The 19,353-nt window shown below is 37.2% G+C and overlaps 1 protein-coding gene across 1 annotated transcript in view; it reads right to left on the bottom strand.

The window, feature by feature from the left end:
• Positions 1 to 1,615: 1,615 nt before the first annotated feature.
• Positions 1,616 to 19,353, bottom strand: part of AMMECR1 (AMMECR nuclear protein 1) — a 143,953-nt gene continuing 126,215 nt past the window's right edge. The window contains exons 4-6 of the mRNA XM_077146555.1: positions 9,235 to 9,325; positions 7,709 to 7,805; positions 1,616 to 6,292 (exon numbers count right to left, since the gene is read on the bottom strand). Of these exons, the coding sequence (XP_077002670.1) occupies positions 6,178 to 6,292; positions 7,709 to 7,805; positions 9,235 to 9,325 (303 nt within the window). The 3' untranslated portion in view covers positions 1,616 to 6,177. The remainder of the gene's footprint in view (positions 6,293 to 7,708; positions 7,806 to 9,234; positions 9,326 to 19,353) is intronic.

Genomic DNA, 19,353 nt, shown 5'->3' with positions numbered 1-19,353 from the left:
AAAGACACCTCATACAGCCACTGTTCAGCCACATGCCCCAGATTGAGAGACCACATTCTTCATTGGACTAATTTAATTATCTGTCATGATGGATTTCTGCAGGTACAGGTCAGTTTTATATAAAACATGCACCCTTCATAAGCCCTATGGGTGGGTCTGTTTACACAAATTGTGATGAATATTACATATACTATGGACATAATATATTATGGGTTATTTTTTAGATAGTTGTAATCATGTTCTTAGGATGAGGAAGTGGACCAGCTTCAGAGAAGTGCAATGACCTAAGGCAATGACTGCAGCTCTTGAAAGATTTCTTCCAACGGGCTTCGTATTTGAAACAGGAGCTGTGGAGCTGGAGTTCTGAAGGAGGACCTCTTAATGTTGTAAGCAAAACAGTATACAAAGGATCTTCCTGAGTTGCATCCTTCCGTTCAGCTATTCTTCCTGCAGGCAAACAGATGGGCTACCATTGTAGCCTAGCTACAAATCTACACTTACCTGCGTTCTGTGGTCAGAGCTGCCATGCTGAGCCAGCAGTCATTCACCGGCCCTCATGGCTGGCAAATCTGAAATGAGGTGTGATTTCACAACAGCAAAATACCCCTCCTCACCCCAGTCACACTGATAGTCCCTTGATGTGGAATGCTTCCCAATCAGCAGAGAGAAATGGCCTCAACCCATACAGCCACCTTCTTTAGAGTGTGTACACACTGCTTTTCAGTGGTGCAAGAAATCTAAACAGGAAATGCTGAAACTCTGGCAAGAATTAAGTGGGGATGTGATTACTGAAGGTAGAACTGTCCAGACCATTGAGTTAACCACTACTGCTATAAAAAAGAATGTTGTGGGCTCATTACATTACTTAATTCTAACCTGAATATATTAGTATTGTCTAAACTATTAAACAATTCTTATGTGCCATTAAACACAAATGATCAGAAATGTGTAAACTTGTAGCATATGGCAGCCTTAATGGAGCACTATTTGAAATCACAGTACTCCTCTAGGATCTGAGATGGCTGTTTTTAGCCACTATGATTGACATAAGCATGCATCATAAAACTAAGACGGTAGTGGGCTTAGAGACAGTGTGATATAAGACTCTCCTGCATATATTCACTAGCAGTTAATCCTGAAATGTATGCAGTGAAACTGAGACAGCAAGTAATTCAGAAAGAGCCTGAAGTACTTCAGCAAAGTCTTGGTAGCCTTTCCACAGAAAATGAGATAAGTTTACAGCTGATAGAGGTGACACATCAAGAGACACCTTTCTTGATGTAGGCTCTTATCTGGCATTTTCCCCAAGCTCAAGGTTGGGGCAGGGCTCATTTCATACCTATCTAGCCCTGGAAAAGCAACTTTCTGTGTGGTATGCATAATGTGTACAAGCTCGGCGTGGCCATGTCTATGGCATTTTCAGATTCTGTCCTGCCCCCCGAAAATGGCAAAGTCCTGATAGCAGAGGAAAGCCTTCCTACTTCATCAAATAGTTTAACTGAATAGCACCTCTTAATGCTCACCCCCACCCCACCCTCAACAGCTCACAAAGAGGACAAATGCCCAATAACCACTGATTTGGAAGAAATTTGGAGTGGGTTTAAGCACAGCTAAGCTCCCACTGGAATTCATATCTGATGCTGGCCTTAGATCTGTGGCATGGGTAGATTGTCCGATAAAGTCTAGGCTGTATTGCCAAACCAGACTCAGGACTAGACAAAAGAATGACATGGGCAAACCATACAGCAGGGAGCAGTTATAGGCAGGTGAGGTTCCCAAGTACTAGTGTGGAAATATATCCATATCAGTTCCTTAAGTATATTATTTCAAAGTCCTCGATTATTAGCCTTTAAGTCAGAACTACTGAGGAGACCAAGATCCTAAAATAAAGCAGGTTACATAAAGAAACAACAAAAGGTATACTGGTTTTAATGTTTTATTGGGTAAATGATTTTCAAGGTAATAACAATAGTGTCAAAACTACTACAATATCTTTCCACAGCCATACCTTACAGACCCACATAAACCTTCTCATATGTTTTTTCTTTCTGCTTATTTTAAAATATTTTTAAAGCCATACATTTCATAAAAAATGCCCATTTCCAATAGTTTATTCAAACTATTAAGCAATAAAACATGGAAGGAGGATCTAGTTATATTGGAAGGGGTTTCAGGTAATCTGTAATGTCTTATTGTAATCAAAAAAACAGGTTACTAAGAAAGAAGAAAAAGAGCTACTCCAGGTAGCTTTTTACTCATTACAAGTCTCACCATTGCATCACCAAGAATTCATTATGCTGGTGACTGATTCAAAGTAATGTCGGGGAACATATAAAACACTAAAATAACTTAGAAACTAGATCCAAATATTTCAAAAGTAATCAACTTTGATATACAAAAACAGTCAGAGGTGGTTACAAAAGTTTATTTTCTCAGTGCGTCTATGTACCAGCGCAGTTACTGGGTCCAGAGCAAAATAAGAGGTTTATTTTCTTCTGAAACAGTAATAAAAAACAAGGAAAACATATCTTTGTATATAAAGGATCAATGCTGGTCTTAAGAATAATGTAATCAGAAACCCTTAAATTGAGAGGCACACAATGGGTTTCCACTTTTAAAAAATAAAAGGAAAGTCACCAGTTTATTTAAATAGAGGAGGTGTTCATACCCCTCAAATAAACTTAATTCAATTTAACATCACTAGCAAAAATCACTTAGAAACTGTACAAAAATAAAAAAGTTAACACATTTAATCCTGCAAGGTTTTTGTAAGGACTGGAAGGCAGGCTTTTAGAGCAGCATTTGGGCATGGCTGGGGGCTTCTTTGGTTTGATGTAACACATGTAAGAGATGGAACCTATTCCAAATGACAGTTTTGAATTTCCTGCATACTTGTAGACAAGAAAAGAGGCCAGTATACAAACTTCCGATGTGCTGGGCATGGGGACTGTATGCACTGGACTGAGCATCTTATAACTGCTTTAAGCAGGTGGCGGGGGTAGAGCAAGTCTTGCACTTCCTCCATCAGTTATACTGACCTCACATGTAACGGGAAGGGTAGTAGCACATTCTTGTGCAGTCAGAAGGCCACTTGGAGGAGGAGGGGGAAACAGTTGTCCTTTTAGAATCTGGTACCTGGGTGACTTGTTTAAGAAAAGAAAACCCTTCCAGAAATGGAAGCCTTTTGCTACATACCAAAGTAAAATAAGTACTATTTTCCAAGAGGAAAAATACCCAGTTGCATTTGAAAACGGAAAACTTAAATGAAACTGATTAATGTTTGAAAGGGGCTATGTAAACTTTGTGCTACTTAAATGAAATTCAAGTATTACTTCTGAGCTGTTTAAAGGTCACTGAACTTATACAATATTCTGGTGATAAGAGCGCAATTCACATTTGTGTTTCTAAACAAATAAACCACAACTGGCTAGAACACAATCTGTGCAATTAAAATCTTCGTCTGAGTTAAAAAAACACATGCTACATATTTCAACATGTTCAAAGTTAATTCAAACCACATATTTAACAGCTTTGTAATAATATATGACAAAGGTGAAAGTCTGAAGCACACCATTACAGTTTGTAGAATACCCTTGACACTACAAAGTCTTTGAGTCAACAGCTAGTTAGAGACAAAAAATGCACTGTGCGTTAATTTGAATTCAAAAGGAGACAAAACTATCCTTTTCCCCCAAGCCACAGTGGGAAATATTGCTGACCTCGTCCTTTGAAGCCTGCAGGATGGTTATTTCTTCAGTATAACATTATTACACTGGTAAGAAAATCTGTATAACATCTGCATATATCAAGGATTTAAAAAAATCTGATATGATTTTAGAGTCCGCATGACCAGTCACGTGACCTGCTCAAGATTGATTAGCACCGTTAAATACATAAACACACACATATATATGTATGTGTAAGTATATATATATCTATATCTATATCTATAGATATAGATATACATACACACATATATATGTATGTAATAGATCTTTTCTTTTTAAAAACTCTTCTAACCATAAGCTCACCTAGGACAAGGAGCCTGTTAAACTGATGAGATGATGGATAAGATGGATTTCATAACAATATTGGTCTATTTTATCTCTCTTCAGTTTGCTTGTTGTATTTTACTTACTTTTTTTTTTTTTTTTTTTTTTTTTTTTGCAGCAGACAATATCATTCAGCTTGTGCTCAGTTTCCCTATAAGGGCAAGAAAAAGTCTCCATTGGGTACTACTTCTTTTTATACTGATAGACTAATCTGCTCCAAAATATTCCCAAGTAGAAACAAAAGGACTCATTATCTCTTTCTAAAGCTAAACAACTAACTTATTCTGACTAGTCTCAAGGTTCAATGGAATTGGCTACCAAGATTGCATTTTCAGGCAAGCAATTGGCTTTCTTAGTTAAGGCATCACAACTGAAAATGATAATTTAAACAAGGAATACCAACAATCTTATAAGAAGTCCCATCAAAAACTGAAGCAGTTTGCTTTACCATAATGGCAGGCAGAAGAAATTCAACCAATTATCTCACTAGAAAAGGGATTTTGAACTCTCTACTAGCAGTCTGTCACTCATCACAGCAATTATATGTGAAACCCATACCATTTCAATTTTAGTGGCATTTCTTATAGTTTTAGAACATATATCCTGTACTATACCTACATTCATCACTTGTTATATTGGTTCCCTGTTTGGAAAATATTTGTGTGTATATACATATATACACACACATAGACACTAACATAAAACGAAGGTACTCTTTCTCCAGAATCTGTTCTTTTCCTAGGGATATACAGACCTCCTATTGACATCAGGTAGTTTTCTTTGTATTCATCAGGGAAGAATGGCTCTGCAAATGAACTTGGCTCTAACTATACCATATCTAAATGCCAACTCCAGTTTTACAGATGTAATGATAATATCAACCTAGTAAATGTGTTTCTTTCAAAAGTATGTAGTGCTAGAAAGTGATTCAAGCTATTTCATAGTATTTCTGAAATGTCAATATTGTCCCCATGACAGATATACATATCTGAAATCATGGTATATATGAACTTCTGTTTCACTAGATTATCTTTACCATTTCTTTGAATGGTAGCTAAAATTGTCGCTGGCCAATTGTGAATTATTGAAATCTAAAGCTAACAAATTTAAATTAATATATAATAGACAAATGTCTCTTTTTGGTTATTTGCTCAAAATAATTTGTTTTCAGTTTAAAAAATACTTAGAGTAAGGAATTAGTCTAATCTGTTGTTTCACAGATAGAAACAATAAAATGTTATAAGAATATTTCTATAATTGCCTTCTTTCTAAGCCCTTTTAATTCCACTTAATTCTACTCTTCTCAAAGGCACTAAATTCTATGTTGGCTCTCTTCTGAATATTCACTGTTTTTGAAAGTGATTTCTGTAGCATATTTGAAAGGTAGTTTGTACTTTCTCAAGACAGTGTTTTAGTTTGTGAGTTGATTCTACAAAGCAATGAGGCAGTCTTTCTTACGATAACCAGTTACAGTAGGCATAAATGATCCCTCACTCTCTGTGACAAGCCTGTCATGGCCCTAAGAATGGTAGATCTTAAAACCAAAGTTCATGTGTTTTAGCCATGGGATAAGCATATACTTAAGGACCCACATATTAAATTCTCATAACAAACTGAATTTTAGACAAATTCAAGAGTTATATACAAATACCTGAATTTGACCCAAATTACTCCCAAACAATCAAAACATACCTATCTTACTGAGAAAAACTAAAGAAAAATCTTTAAAAATCCTTAAAAACTGCAAACTTTCTTCCATCTATAGTTGAAGGACAGATGGAAGGAAGGCAGGTAGGCAGGCAAGAAGGGTAGAAAGACAGAAAACTGATTGAGACAGCAAAGCAAAATTCTGTAAAATATTGTAAGGAAAGAAAACCCCAAACAGAATATATGCTGCAAAAAAAAAATTAATGATCTAAAATATATAACAGGACCTTCTTACCAAATGCCATTTTCCTTCCCGTTACCATGATGATCTTAATTGATGATACTGAAGCTTCACCATGGCAACGGAAACTATCATCATAAAATGGTACAGTAAAAGAGATAGCTAGACCAAGAAGGGGTAGGGTCTCCTGGGAAGAGGTCTGCAGAGAGGCCCAATGACTGGTTGTGCGGCTCAGTGTCAGGAATAATGGTTGTATGGCGGAAGGGGATGACCGATGCCATTTTGGAAATGATGATGCTGGCGATGAGCAAGGTATTCAGCATAGCTAAGGGTCATCTTTTCACTTCGGTACCTGAAAGGAAGTCAGGGAAAAGAGAAAGTTAACATCAAGAAATAGATGACATGTCAATGTCAGAGCTAGAAATGTCATTAGAAAACATTTTATAGATGAGGAAACAGAAGCCCAGAGAGAAGTAGTGGCTTGCCCAGTGTCACACACCTACTAAGCAGCAGGACTGGATCAAAACCCAGTAATCCAAACTCTCAGTCCATTTCACTTTACTTCCATTTCACTTCTTTTAGATTGTTGCCACAGATTCTTACATAATAGCAATGTCTGCTAGCTAATTTTCCTGCTTCCAATTCCAATTCTAAACCTCTTCAAATCCATCCTGACTGACTCCCCTGTTTAGAACCCTTCAATAGCTACTCAATGCCAAAGAATCGGGCCCTAACTTCTTAGTCTGCAACTCAAGGCCCTCCATGATCTGGTCCAACTTACGTTCTGGGTCATATTTTCCTTTAATGGCTGCCTACTATATACACTTTGAGAGGCCAGCCAAACCAGACAATATACCATTCTTCAGAACTTGTTCTATACATGCCTTGACTTATAAGATCCTCCTTTGAGGGAATCCCTTTCCTCCCATGCTCTCTACCTATCCAATATTTGCCTCGAATCTACCTCCTCCTTCTTTGAACTCTTCTGTTATTCCCCTCCCCCCACACCTCCTGGAATTTCTTTTTCCCTACTTTGTGATCTCACGCCACCCATAACATTTTGCCTTGTATTAATAATTATTTTTATACATTCTCTTCTATTCCTGTTGACTGTGTACAGAGCTCAGGGAGAGTGGAGATGGAGGCATTTTCAAATTTGTAACCCCGCAGAGCTTAGAACAGTCCACTTGTAGAGTATAGGCATTCATTGTGATTTTGTGGAATTAAAATAAATGGAAACAGCAACCCATTTTCCTAAAATGCTTGATATTTTCCTTTAAAATAAGTATCACTATTATTTTATGCTGAAATTTACTTAGCATTTGTGAGTCTGGCTCAATTGTGCTTTTCAGCAAGCTTTCATGTAGAATTGTTTCACTGCCAAAACTCTAAGGTTAAATTCAAAGTTGAAGAATGCTTATCTAAATCCTGGGATTCTGCTAAGTAATGTCATTTGGTGACTAGCCAATATCTAGTTCAGGCATTTTCTCCAATAATGCAGTCTCTAAAGTCTCAGAGAACTTGCTCTTACAAAGCCAGAGTAATCACATAGAGCTAAAGATGAGAATGATGGGCTTATATATCATAGTTTTTACTGCCAAGTAGAGTTCCATTATATCCACCCTTGGTATGGCCCTGCCATTCATTTCCACTCTGTTTTTTGAAAAGAGAAGCAAGTATAGTTAGAGAGACCAAAGAAATCAAAGGGTTATAGGCATACACATAAAAATGTCCCAGTCAGCCTTGCACTAGAAAATGTTTTTGGTACCTGGTCAGTTTTATGGTTTTCCTGAATTCATTAGTGATCAGAGCTTTGTATCCTCCTTTCCTTAGTAAAGAGTCTATTGTCTGAATATGGTCCCATCCTGTTGAGAGTCAACCAAACAAAATATTATTCAAGTACACGTAACAAACAACTTTGTTTAAATACAAGACAGTTTTGTAGAGTACAGCTATCACTGTCACCAAATGCCATCAATTCCTTTGGTTCCCAAAACAATTACACAGAAGAGCTAAGACTGAATCCTGTAGCGAAGCAAGTTAACCACCACACACCTTAAATTCTAAGTATCCAAAGTGCCTTAACATTGGTTTCTTTTTGTCAACCATATTTAAAGGCAAGAAATCTAGGTGGTTGGCAGAAACTGCTCAATAATGTTTTGTAACAAATTACAAACACTGTATCTTCTTCTCAGTGACATCTTCAAAAAGGAGGGAAAAGCCTAAATGTCACTGTGCCAACTCAGTGTATCCAGAATTTCTGGTCACAGTAATTGCTGTTCCTAATGGTAACTTCTGAAGTCAATCAAGTGCATTTTTGTGCAATATTCCAGGACATTTCTACTGGTTCTGACATGGGATGGTCAGATACTAATATCTGAGGCACTCTATCTCTTCAGTATGTTTTACAAGATTAATGACACTCACTGCAGGTTTGAGTCATTTTCTAAAGCAGTGGAAATAAATCTTCAGCTAGCTGCTTTAAAGACTGACTCTCTCATTCTGGCAATTAACGATGTAAAATTTGGCTGTTATGTCTCACACATATAGGAAACAAACACAGGAAAACCAAATTACAAATACTTTCTGATGAGAAGAAAACCTCCGTAAGATAAGGAATAAATATTAATTTCAACTAATATGACACTAGAATTTAGTAATGGGTAGAAAGGACAAAATACTACAGAGCGAAAAGTTATTTTGTTTGACAGTATTAGTACATAAAGGTTTGTGCTACATCCATGAAATAGGAAAATTTTTGTTGATTAGGAACTACAGACCAAGCATATATATAAAACACTAAAACTTCATGAGTTATCAAGGCCCCTAATCTTAATCTTAATGGGAAACCTATAATCTTAATATTAGTTCACTAAGTAAAGGCAAGTGCCTAAGAATGAAACATTTTGATACTGACAATGAACTATCTTGGCTGACTATCAAACAAAAGGCTTGTATATGCTCCAAGGCTGCCTACTGCACAGTGGAATATGGGAAAATAGCACCTCAATCTGGAAGCAATTGTTGCTTAAAGGAAAAGTTTTACAGATCTTTACTTTTGTAAAAGTATACTTTTATATGTTTATGCTGTCAAACTTTAGTGCAGACATTCAACTTCTGCGTGAGCAATTCACAAATTTGACAGACATTGCAGTGGCAGTGATGTAGAATCATTTCTTATAATTTGACATTGATCAATTATTGGACATAACTGCAAGGTCAGATATCGCATTTCAATTTGTATATTTGTTTAAATTCTTCACCAAATTATAGGAAATAAAGCACAACAATGACCTTGCTCCTTTGCAACCTCCGGTAGGTAGGTGGCGGTGCGTTTTGATCCTTTTTCATTGATGAATTCTATTCTAATGCCATGTACACCCACCTGAAAGAAATTGGCAGTTTTATTAGTACAGTCTACTTCATAGAAACAGAAAGAAAAGGTTATAACTTAACTTTCAAGAGAATGCAGTTTTTATTTTCCCCTTGTTTTTTTGGAAAGGAATATCAATGTTTTCTTTCCAAAGCTTTGACTTTGGGTTATAAAGGTCATTTATGATGGCCAGAGACTGAAAACATTCATTTACATGTGCCCAATATGTGCTGGGCTATGTTATTCTATTTGTAGTGGGAACAACCATTCTGGTGTTCTGTATAGAATAAGAAGGTAGATGGCAAGAATCTTTACCCCCACTTCCAGACTGTGGCTCATGACAATCAAGAACTAGACAAAGGGAAATTATTTCGATGAGACAGCCAAACCACCACCCTATTTTGCAGGTACAATCAACACTACAGATTAAATTCTATAATTTCTGATGCTGACCCCCTCCCAAATTGTCTAGACCCTTTAAAACCTTGAATTATATGCAATTAAGAAAATATGGTCAGATACTACTGAAAATACAATAAAAATGACTAGCTCCTACATCATCACCAATTACAGATAATATTTCTAAAAATGTATATAGCTTAAAATGGGGCATCTATATATCATTGCCCTCACATGGTACTACTAAATTTAAAAGCAATAAATATCTGAAATCACTTCAGGGTAGGATGTTTTTGTAGTTTTTCTAGGTATTAGCCCAAAGACCACTATAATTTTGTTAGGTGAAACAGGCAAACTTTTGGTGATACCCTAAAAAAGGCAGTCTTCTAAGTAAGTACGGGCAATCTCTTCCTAATTTTTTTTTTATTAAATCTACTATTTCTTTGATTAGCATAAACTCAAAAGGAATCTTCCCTTTTTCGTTATTGTATAGCAACCTAAAAATCATTATAAAAGTTAACTCCTTTGCAAATACTAACAATAAAAATGAAACTTCAAAAACATAAAAACTGCATTCTGCTTTTGCTAATCTATGGTTCTTTTAGATCAGTGATTCCCAAGTTAAGTACAAGGCCAACCAAGAGGCTTTTTTTCAAAGCACTTGGTGAATGGTGTCAGTATGGATGTAAAGGTCTAGAAGTAGAGAAAAGGAGGTCAATGAAAACCTCTTTTGCTTCTGTTCTTATCCTGAAATTTTTCCTTTTTTTGGGGGGGGGGTGTTCTTCTCACATCCATCCATTAAGAGCTGTTGAATCTTCTGAGCTGTGTTTTATTAAAGCATATCTCTGTGGCTACTCTACTCTATTTAATATCACTACTCTTATGAATCTCCTGTTGAAAATGTAACCAGGTCAGCATTTAAAAACACTAACATAGTATACCCTGTGGGAAATTACTATGGACAGCTGAGAAACAGTTTTAAGTGCTTAGTTATCAGGCATTTCCAGGATAAAGAATATCTACTAAATTCACTAGTAACTGACATAATACTGAGACAATGAGGAATTTTTAACAGTTTCTGAATATTGACTTTCTGAACAGTGACTTAGATTTTTTTCCCTTTGACAATATCAGATTTCTTCCCCCCCATGGGCAGGCACCAGGAACTGAACTCGCATGGCAGGTGAGAATTCTGCTGCTGAGCCACCATTGCACTGCCCAATATTAGATTCTTTATACTTTAAAAATTACATACAGCATAAATAATTTATGCTCCCATCATTCACTAAAGTGAATTTTGAATTAACGCTACCAAAAAATTTGTCATGTTAAAAGTGAAAAGAGGCGCGGCGCACGGCGGCAAAGGGGTTGAGCAGCGTGCAGCGCAGCACGCGCACCACGTCGTCCAGAACAGGAAGGAAGACGACGCCTGGCGTCCTCTGACCGTGGCCTGTCGTCCTTGTGCCGCCCAGAGGAGAGCCTGCGGGGCCATGAGCTGTACACGCAGACCCACGGCGTGCCGCAGGCCCTCAGAGACTGCGCGTTGCTGCTCTGCCTCTGCAGGCCGGACCGCCCCATCACGTCCCTGCGCGAGCACCGTGAAGAGCTGGAGGAGGAAAGTGGCATCCCACCTAACCAAGAAGATGCTTAAGATGCACATTTCTCCTCCAGGACAGCTACTAGGGGAGTAGAAACGACACAGAACAGCTCCCAAAGCCATGACAGATATAAAAAAGACAGCGTACCCCATCCTGGAACGGCTGGCTGGCTTAGAGAACCCGCTCTGGTGAGATCACCGAGGGGTGCGGGCTTCACCGGGCGGGGCGGCAAGCAGCCGGAGACACTCCCTTCCCCCTTCCCAGGCCGGCTGGGAGAATTGGACAGGCGGTCCCCTCAAACCACGGCGGCTGGCGCCCGCACCACACACAGCCCCCCGGACCAACTGAGAGAATTGGATCGGAAATCCCCAGGCCGCGGAGAACGGTGACGGGGGAGGGCCCTTCCAAACCCGTGACTCCCCGGGAACGGTGCACTCTCCCGGGCAGGCCGCTGCGGCTGGCGCCCTCCCACCACGCTTGGCGCCCTGGGCTGACTAGGAAATTCGGACGGGCACTTTCCCGGGCTGCGGCGGCCAGCGACCCTCCCCGCGTTCGGACCCCGGGCCGGCTGGCACTCTTCCAAGCCGCTTCGGCTAGCGAACCTCCCGGACGGCGAGAATTTTCCAAAGTTAAAGGACCCACAGCACTTTTTACTGGTGGGACCCGCAGACAAACGTGTGCCATGAGTGCCACCTACTGAGCAGGATAAGAAAAACAGAACCCAGAGATTTCACAGAAAAATCTTACAACCTTGTTGGGTCCGACACCCAGGGAAATCTGACTAAATGCCCAGACGCCAGCAGCAGAAGATAACTGTCCACACTCAGAAGATTGAGAATATGGCCCAGTCAAAGGAACAAACCAATAGTTCAAATGAGATACAAGAGCTGAGACAACTAATGTTGAATATACGCACAGAAATGGAAAACCTCTTGAAAAATGAAATCGATAAATTGAGGGAGGACATGAAGAGGACATGGGCTGAACATAAAGAAGAAATAGAAAAACTGAAAAAACAAATCACAGAACTTATGGAAGTGAAGGATAAAGTAGAAAAGATGGAAAAAACAATGGATACCTACAATGATAGATTTAAAGAGACAGAAGATAGAATTAGTGATTTGGAGGATGGAACATCTGAATTCCAAAAAGAAACAGAAACTATCGGGAAAAGAATGGAAAAATTTGAACAGGGTATCAGGGAACTCAAGGACAATACGGAGCGCACAAATACACGTGTTGTGGGTGTCCCAGAAGGAGAAGAGAAGGGAAAAGGAGGAGAAAAACTAATGGAAGAAATTATCACTGAAAATTTCCCAACTCTTATGAAAGACCTAAAATTACAGATCCAAGAAGTGCAGCGCACCCCAAAGAGATTAGACCCAAATAGGCGTTCTCCAAGACACTTACTAGTTAGAATGTCAGAGGTCAAAGAGAAAGAGAGGATCTTGAAAGCAGCAAGAGAAAAACAATCCATCACATACAAGGGAAACCCAATAAGACTATGTGTAGATTTCTCAGCAGAAACCATGGAAGCTAGAAGACAGTGGGATGATATATTTAAAATACTAAAAGAGAAAAACTGCCAACCAAGACTCCTATATCCAGCAAAATTATCCTTCAAAAATGAGGGAGAAATTAAAACATTCTCAGACAAAAAGTCACTGAGAGAATTTGTGACCAAGAGACCAGCTCTGCAAGAAATACTAAAGGGAGCACTAGAGTCAGATACAAAAAGACAGAAGAGAGAGGTATGGAGAAGAGTGTAGAAAGAAGGAAAATCATATATGATATATATAATACAAAAGGCAAAATGGTAGAGGAAAATATTATCCAAACAGTAATAACACTAAATGTCAATGGACTGAATTCCCCAATCAAAAGACATAGATTGGCAGAATGGATTAAAAAACAGGATCCTTCTATATGCTGTCTACAGGAAACACATCTTAGACCCAAAGATAAACATAGGTTCAAAGTGAAAGGTTGGGAAAAGATATTTCATGCAAATAAAAACCAGAAAAGAGCAAGAGTAGCTATACTAATATCCAACAAATTAGACTTCAAATGTAAAACAGTTAAAAGAGACAAAGAAGGATGCTATCTACTAACAAAAGGAACAATTAAACAAGAAGACATAACAATCATAAATATTTATGCAGCGAACCAGAATGCCCCAAAATACGTGAGGAATACACTGCAAACACTGAAAAGGGAAATAGACACATATACCATAATAGTTGGAGACTTCAATTCACCACTCTCATCAATGGACAGAACATCTAGACAGAGGATCAATAAAGAAATAGAGAATCTGAATATTACTATAAATGAGCTAGACTTAACAGACATTTATAGGACATTACATCCCACAACAGCAGGATACACCTTTTTCTCAAGTGCTCATGGATCATTCTCAAAGATAGACCATATGCTGGGTCACAAAGCAAGTCTTAACAAATTTAAAAAGACTGAAATCATACACAACACTTTCTCGGATCATAAAGGAATGAAGTTGGAAATCAATAATAGGCGGAGTGCCAGAAAATTCACAAATACGTGGAGGCTCAACAACACACTCTTAAACAATGAGTGGGTCAAGGAAGAAATTGCAAGAGAAATTAGTAAATATCTCGAGGTGAATGAAAACGAAAACACAACATATCAAAACCTATGGGACGCAGCAAAGGCAGTGCTAAGAGGGAAATTTACTGCCCTAAATGCCTATATCAGAAAAGAAGAAAAGGCAAAAATTCAGGAATTAACTGTCCAATTGGAAGAACTGGAGAAAGAACAGCAAACTAATCCCAAAGCAAGCAAAAGGAAAGAAATAACAAAGATTAGAGCAGAAATAAATGAAATTGAAAACATGAAAACAATAGAGAAAATCAATAAGGCCAGAAGTTCGTTCTATGAGAAAATCAATAAGATTGATGGGCCCTTAGCAAGATTGACAAAAAGAAGAAGAGAGAGGATGCAAATAAATAAGATCAGAAATGGAAGAGGATACTTAACTACTGACCTCACAGAAATAAAGGAGGTAATAACAGGATACTATGAACAACTTTACGCTAATAAATACAACAATTTAGATGAAATGGACGGGTTCCTGGAAAGACATGAACAACCAACTTTGACTCAAGAAGACATAGATGACCTCAACAAACCAATCACAAGTAAAGAAATTGAATCAGTCATTCAAAAGCTTCCTAAAAAGAAAAGTCCAGGACCAGACGGCTTCACATCTGAATTCTATCAAACATTCCAGAAAGAATTAGTACCAACTCTCCTCAAACTCTTCAAAAAAATCGAAGCGGAGGGAAAACTACCTAATTCATTCTATGAAGCCAACATCACCCTCATACCAAAACCAGGCAAAGATATTACAAAAAAAGAAAACTACAGGCCAATCTCTCTAATGAATATAGATGCAAAAATCCTCAATAAAATTCTAGCAAATAGTATCCAACAACACATTAAAAGAATTATACATCATGACCAAGTAGGATTCATCCCAGGTATGCAAGGATGGTTCAACATAAGAAAATCAATTAATGTAATACACCATATCAACAAATCAAAGCAGAAAAATCACATGATCATCTCAATTGATGCAGAGAAGGCATTTGACAAGATTCAACATCCTTTCCTGTTGAAAACACTTCAAAGGATAGGAATACAAGGGAAGTTCCTTAAAATGATAGAGGGAATATATGAAAAACCCACAGCTAATATCATCCTCAATGGAGAAAAATTGAAAACTTTCCCCCTAAGATCAGAAACAAGACAAGGATGTCCACTATCACCACTATTATTCAACATGGTGTTGGAGGTTCTAGCCAGAGCAATTAGACAAGAAAAAGAAATATAAGGCATCAAAATAGGAAAGGAAGAAGTAAAACTATCACTGTTTGCAGATGATATGATACTATACATCGAAAACCCGGAAAAATCCACAACAAAACTACTAGAGCTAATAAATGAGTACAGCAAAGTAGCAGGTTACAAGTTCAACATTCAAAAATCTGTAGCATTTCTATACACTAGCAATGAACTAGTGGAGGGGGAAATCAAGAAACGAATCCCATTTACAATTGCAACTAAAAGAATAAAATACCTAGGAATAAATTTAACTAAAGAGACAAAAAACCTATATAAAGAAAACTACAAAAAACTGCTAAAAGAAATCACAGAAGACCTAAATAGATGGAAGGGCATACCGTGTTCATGGATTGGAAGACTAAATATAGTTAAGATGTCAATCCTACCTAAATTGATTTACAGATTCAATGCAATACCAATCAAAATCCCAACAACGTATTTTTCAGAAATAGAAAAACCAATAAGCAAATTTATCTGGAAGGGCAGGGTACCCCGAATTGCTAAAAACATCTTGAGGAAAAAAAACGAAGCTGGAGGTCTTGCACTGCCTGACTTTAAGGCATATTATGAAGCCACAGTGGTCAAAACAGCATGGTATTGGCATAAAGATAGATGTATCGACCAATGGAATCGAATAGAGTGCTCAGATATAGACCCTCTCATCTATGGACATTTGATCTTTGATAAGGCAGTCAAGCCAACTCACCTGGGACAGAACAGTCTCTTCAATAAATGGTGCCTAGAGAACTGGATATCCATATGCAAAAGAATGAAAGAAGACCCATATCTCACACCCTATACAAAAGTTAACTCAAAATGGACCAAAGATCTAAACATTAGGTCTAAGACCATAAAACAGTTAGAGGAAAATGTAGGGAGATATCTTATGAATCTTACAATTGGAGGCAGTTTTATGGACCTTAAACCTAAAGCAAGAATACTGAAGAGGGAAATAAATAAATGGGAACTCCTCAAAATTAAACACTTTTGTGCATCAAAGAACTTCATCAAGAAAGTAGAAAGACAGCCTACAAAATGGGAATCAATATTTGGGAACGACATATCAGATAAAGGTCTAGTATCCAGAATTTATAATGAGATTGTTCAACTCAACAACAAAAAGACAGCCAACCCAATTACAAAATGGGAAAAAGACTTGAATAGACACCTCTCAGAGGAGGAAATACAAATGGCCAAAAGGCACATGAAGAGATGCTCAATGTCCCTGGCCATTAGAGAAATGCAAATCAAAACCACAATGAAATATCATCTCACACCCACCAGAATGGCCATTATCAACAAAACAGAAAATGACAAGTGCTGGAGAGGATGCGGTGAAAGAGGCACACTTATCCACTGTTGGTGGGAATGTCAAATGGTGCAACCACTGTGGAAGGCAGTTTGGCGGTTCCTCAAAAAGCTAAATATAGAATTGCCATACGACCCAGCAATACCATTGCTGGGAATCTACTCAAAGGAATTAAGGGCAAAAACTCAAACAGACATTTGCACACCAATGTTTATAGCAGCGTTATTTACAATTGCAAAGAGATGGAAACAGCCAAAATGTCCATCAACAGACGAGTGGCTAAACAAACTGTGGTATATACATACGATGGAATATTATGCAGCTTTAAGGCAGGATAAACTTATGAAGCATGTAATAACATGGATGGACCTAGAGAACATTATGCTGAGTGATTCTAGCCAAAAACTAAAAGACAAATACTGTATGGTCCCAATGATGTGAATCAACACTCGAGAATAAACTTGGAATATGTCATTGGTAACAGAGTTCAGCAGGAGTTAGAAACAGAGTAAGATAATGGGTAATTGGAGCTGATGGGATACAGACTGTGCAATAGGACTAGATACAAAAACTCAAAAATGGACAGCACAATAATACCTAATTGTAAAGTAATCATGTTAAAACACTGAATGAAGCTGCATCCGAGCTATAGGTTTTTGTTTTGTTTTGTTTTGTTTTGTTTTGTTCTTACTATTATTACTTTTATTATTTTTCTCTATATTAACATTCTATATCTTTTTCGGTTATATTGCTAGTTCTTCTAAACCGATGCAAATGTACTAAGAAACGATGATCATGCATCTATGTGATGATGTTAAGAATTACTGATTGCATATGTAGCATGGTATGATTTCTAAAAAAAAAAAAAAAAAAAATGGACAGCACAATACTATCTAATTGTAATGTAATTACGTTAAAACACTGAATGAAGCTGCATTTTAGCTATAGTTTTTTTTCTTATATATTTTTGTATTTTTTAGTTTTATTTTTATTTTTTCTCTATATTATCATTTTATTTCTTTTTCTGTTGTCTTGCTATTTCTTTTTCTAAATCGATGCATATGTACTAAGAAATGATGATCATACATCTATGTGACATTAAGAATTACTGATTGCATATGTAGAATGGAATGATTTCTAATGTTGTGTTAGTTAATTTTTTTAATTAATAAAAAAATAGAAAAAAATAATAAAAGTGAAAAGAATATTGCTGTTTATTAAGGTATCTAATCAAAATTGTGAGAGGAAGAATGCTTCCCTACCTCTGAGATGGCAGTATCAGACTAAATCAGTGGTATGCCACTGGTATGGGGAATAGGGGCCACAACATTTATCAAGATTTCAGGAGGTTTAATGCTTACGCAGGTATAGAGTTTGGGGAAAAAAAACAACTCTTAGTGTTATTTTTATTCTATGCAAACTAGATAACCTCTAATAACCAATTTATCTCAATTTGACAAACTGTGACTATGTATTGAAAAAACATGATTTAGGCAAATGAGGCAGGGGTGATTTAGATATATAAGCTCTTTCTTCATAGTACATGCTGTGTTCTTCAGAAAAAAATTTCAGGAATTTTTAAGCCTAGTAATTTAACAATTAAAAGAGGTTAAGACCAGTTGTGAGGTATGTGAATGATATCTCAATAAAGCAGTAATAAAAAGAAAGAAATTAAGACCCCAAATGAAGGACACAGTGACCAAAATAGAAATTGTTCACCAATATGATTGTTTTATTTACTTTTGTTTTGAAAAGGCCCTGCCATCAAATGTGATATAAAACATTAACATTAAAATTCTCCCATTTTGAATCAATACATTTACAACTTTATTTTCTGGGTTCCAGTGATTCTGAACAATTGAAAGCCCTTATAATATGAACTGTATGTATGGTGATTTTAAAGTGAATCCTTTGTGAGAAATAACTTATTTCATGAGGCACAAATAAACGCCAAAAAGATATAAAGTCCAAACCAGAGTGATTCATTATTTTAACCAGTGGAACCAGGAGAATGATAATATTCTCAACAGAATCAAAGAATAGCTTTTTGTCACCTGTAGAGCAATAGCATTTTCCTTACTCCCAAGACCACAGATGCTATCAAATAGTCACACTGCACAATCAAACAGGAGAATGGAAAATGGCCAGATGTTGAGTAGGAACAATTCTGGATAACCTATATAAATCACTGCCTTTGCCATGTAAGTCGTCACCACTGAAATAAGCACCAAAACTAATTCTATAATGTTTCAAAGAGGCATCTGGCACAGCTGCAACTCCAAAATGTAACATACATAAAAATTGAATCCTCCCTTACACAAACTGGAAAATCCTTCGGCCTAGTGGCATCCCAAGAGATAAAGAAGGTCATTGTAATGATCAGCTAGACAGGAGACCAGCTAACCAAGGAATTGGGATTCCCTAAAGCAAACTTGCTCTTAAAACTCTTATCACAGTAACTTCCTCTTCCTAAGGACAAAGAAAGAGATAGCATTTGGGAAAACTATGTCATCAAAGATACCTTTAACTAATTCTACCACTGCCCAAAGTATAGCCAGGTGCACAAAAACTGGAGATTTGCAAATTTGGCCTTATGGGAGTCTGCAGGTCATTTTTGAAATTATTAGAAGGTCCTTACTTTCAAGGTCCATTAGCTATAACATCCTTTTAATCAAGACTGTAGTTTTGCTAAGCAAAGCTACACAGCATCTCGATTGATAGTAAATTAAATGTAGGTCTTATAGATAAGAGGATATGGAATTAAAACAGAGCTGTGTCTGTGTATGCTAAGAGATCATTAAGACCAGTTCAGCAGAGTCCTATTTCATGCTTAAAAAAACCACAAAACATAT

Source organism: Tamandua tetradactyla, chromosome X (genome assembly GCF_023851605.1).
Source record: "Tamandua tetradactyla isolate mTamTet1 chromosome X, mTamTet1.pri, whole genome shotgun sequence".
Classification (NCBI taxonomy): domain Eukaryota; kingdom Metazoa; phylum Chordata; class Mammalia; order Pilosa; family Myrmecophagidae; genus Tamandua; species Tamandua tetradactyla.
This window is presented reverse-complemented; position numbering and strand designations above follow the sequence as displayed.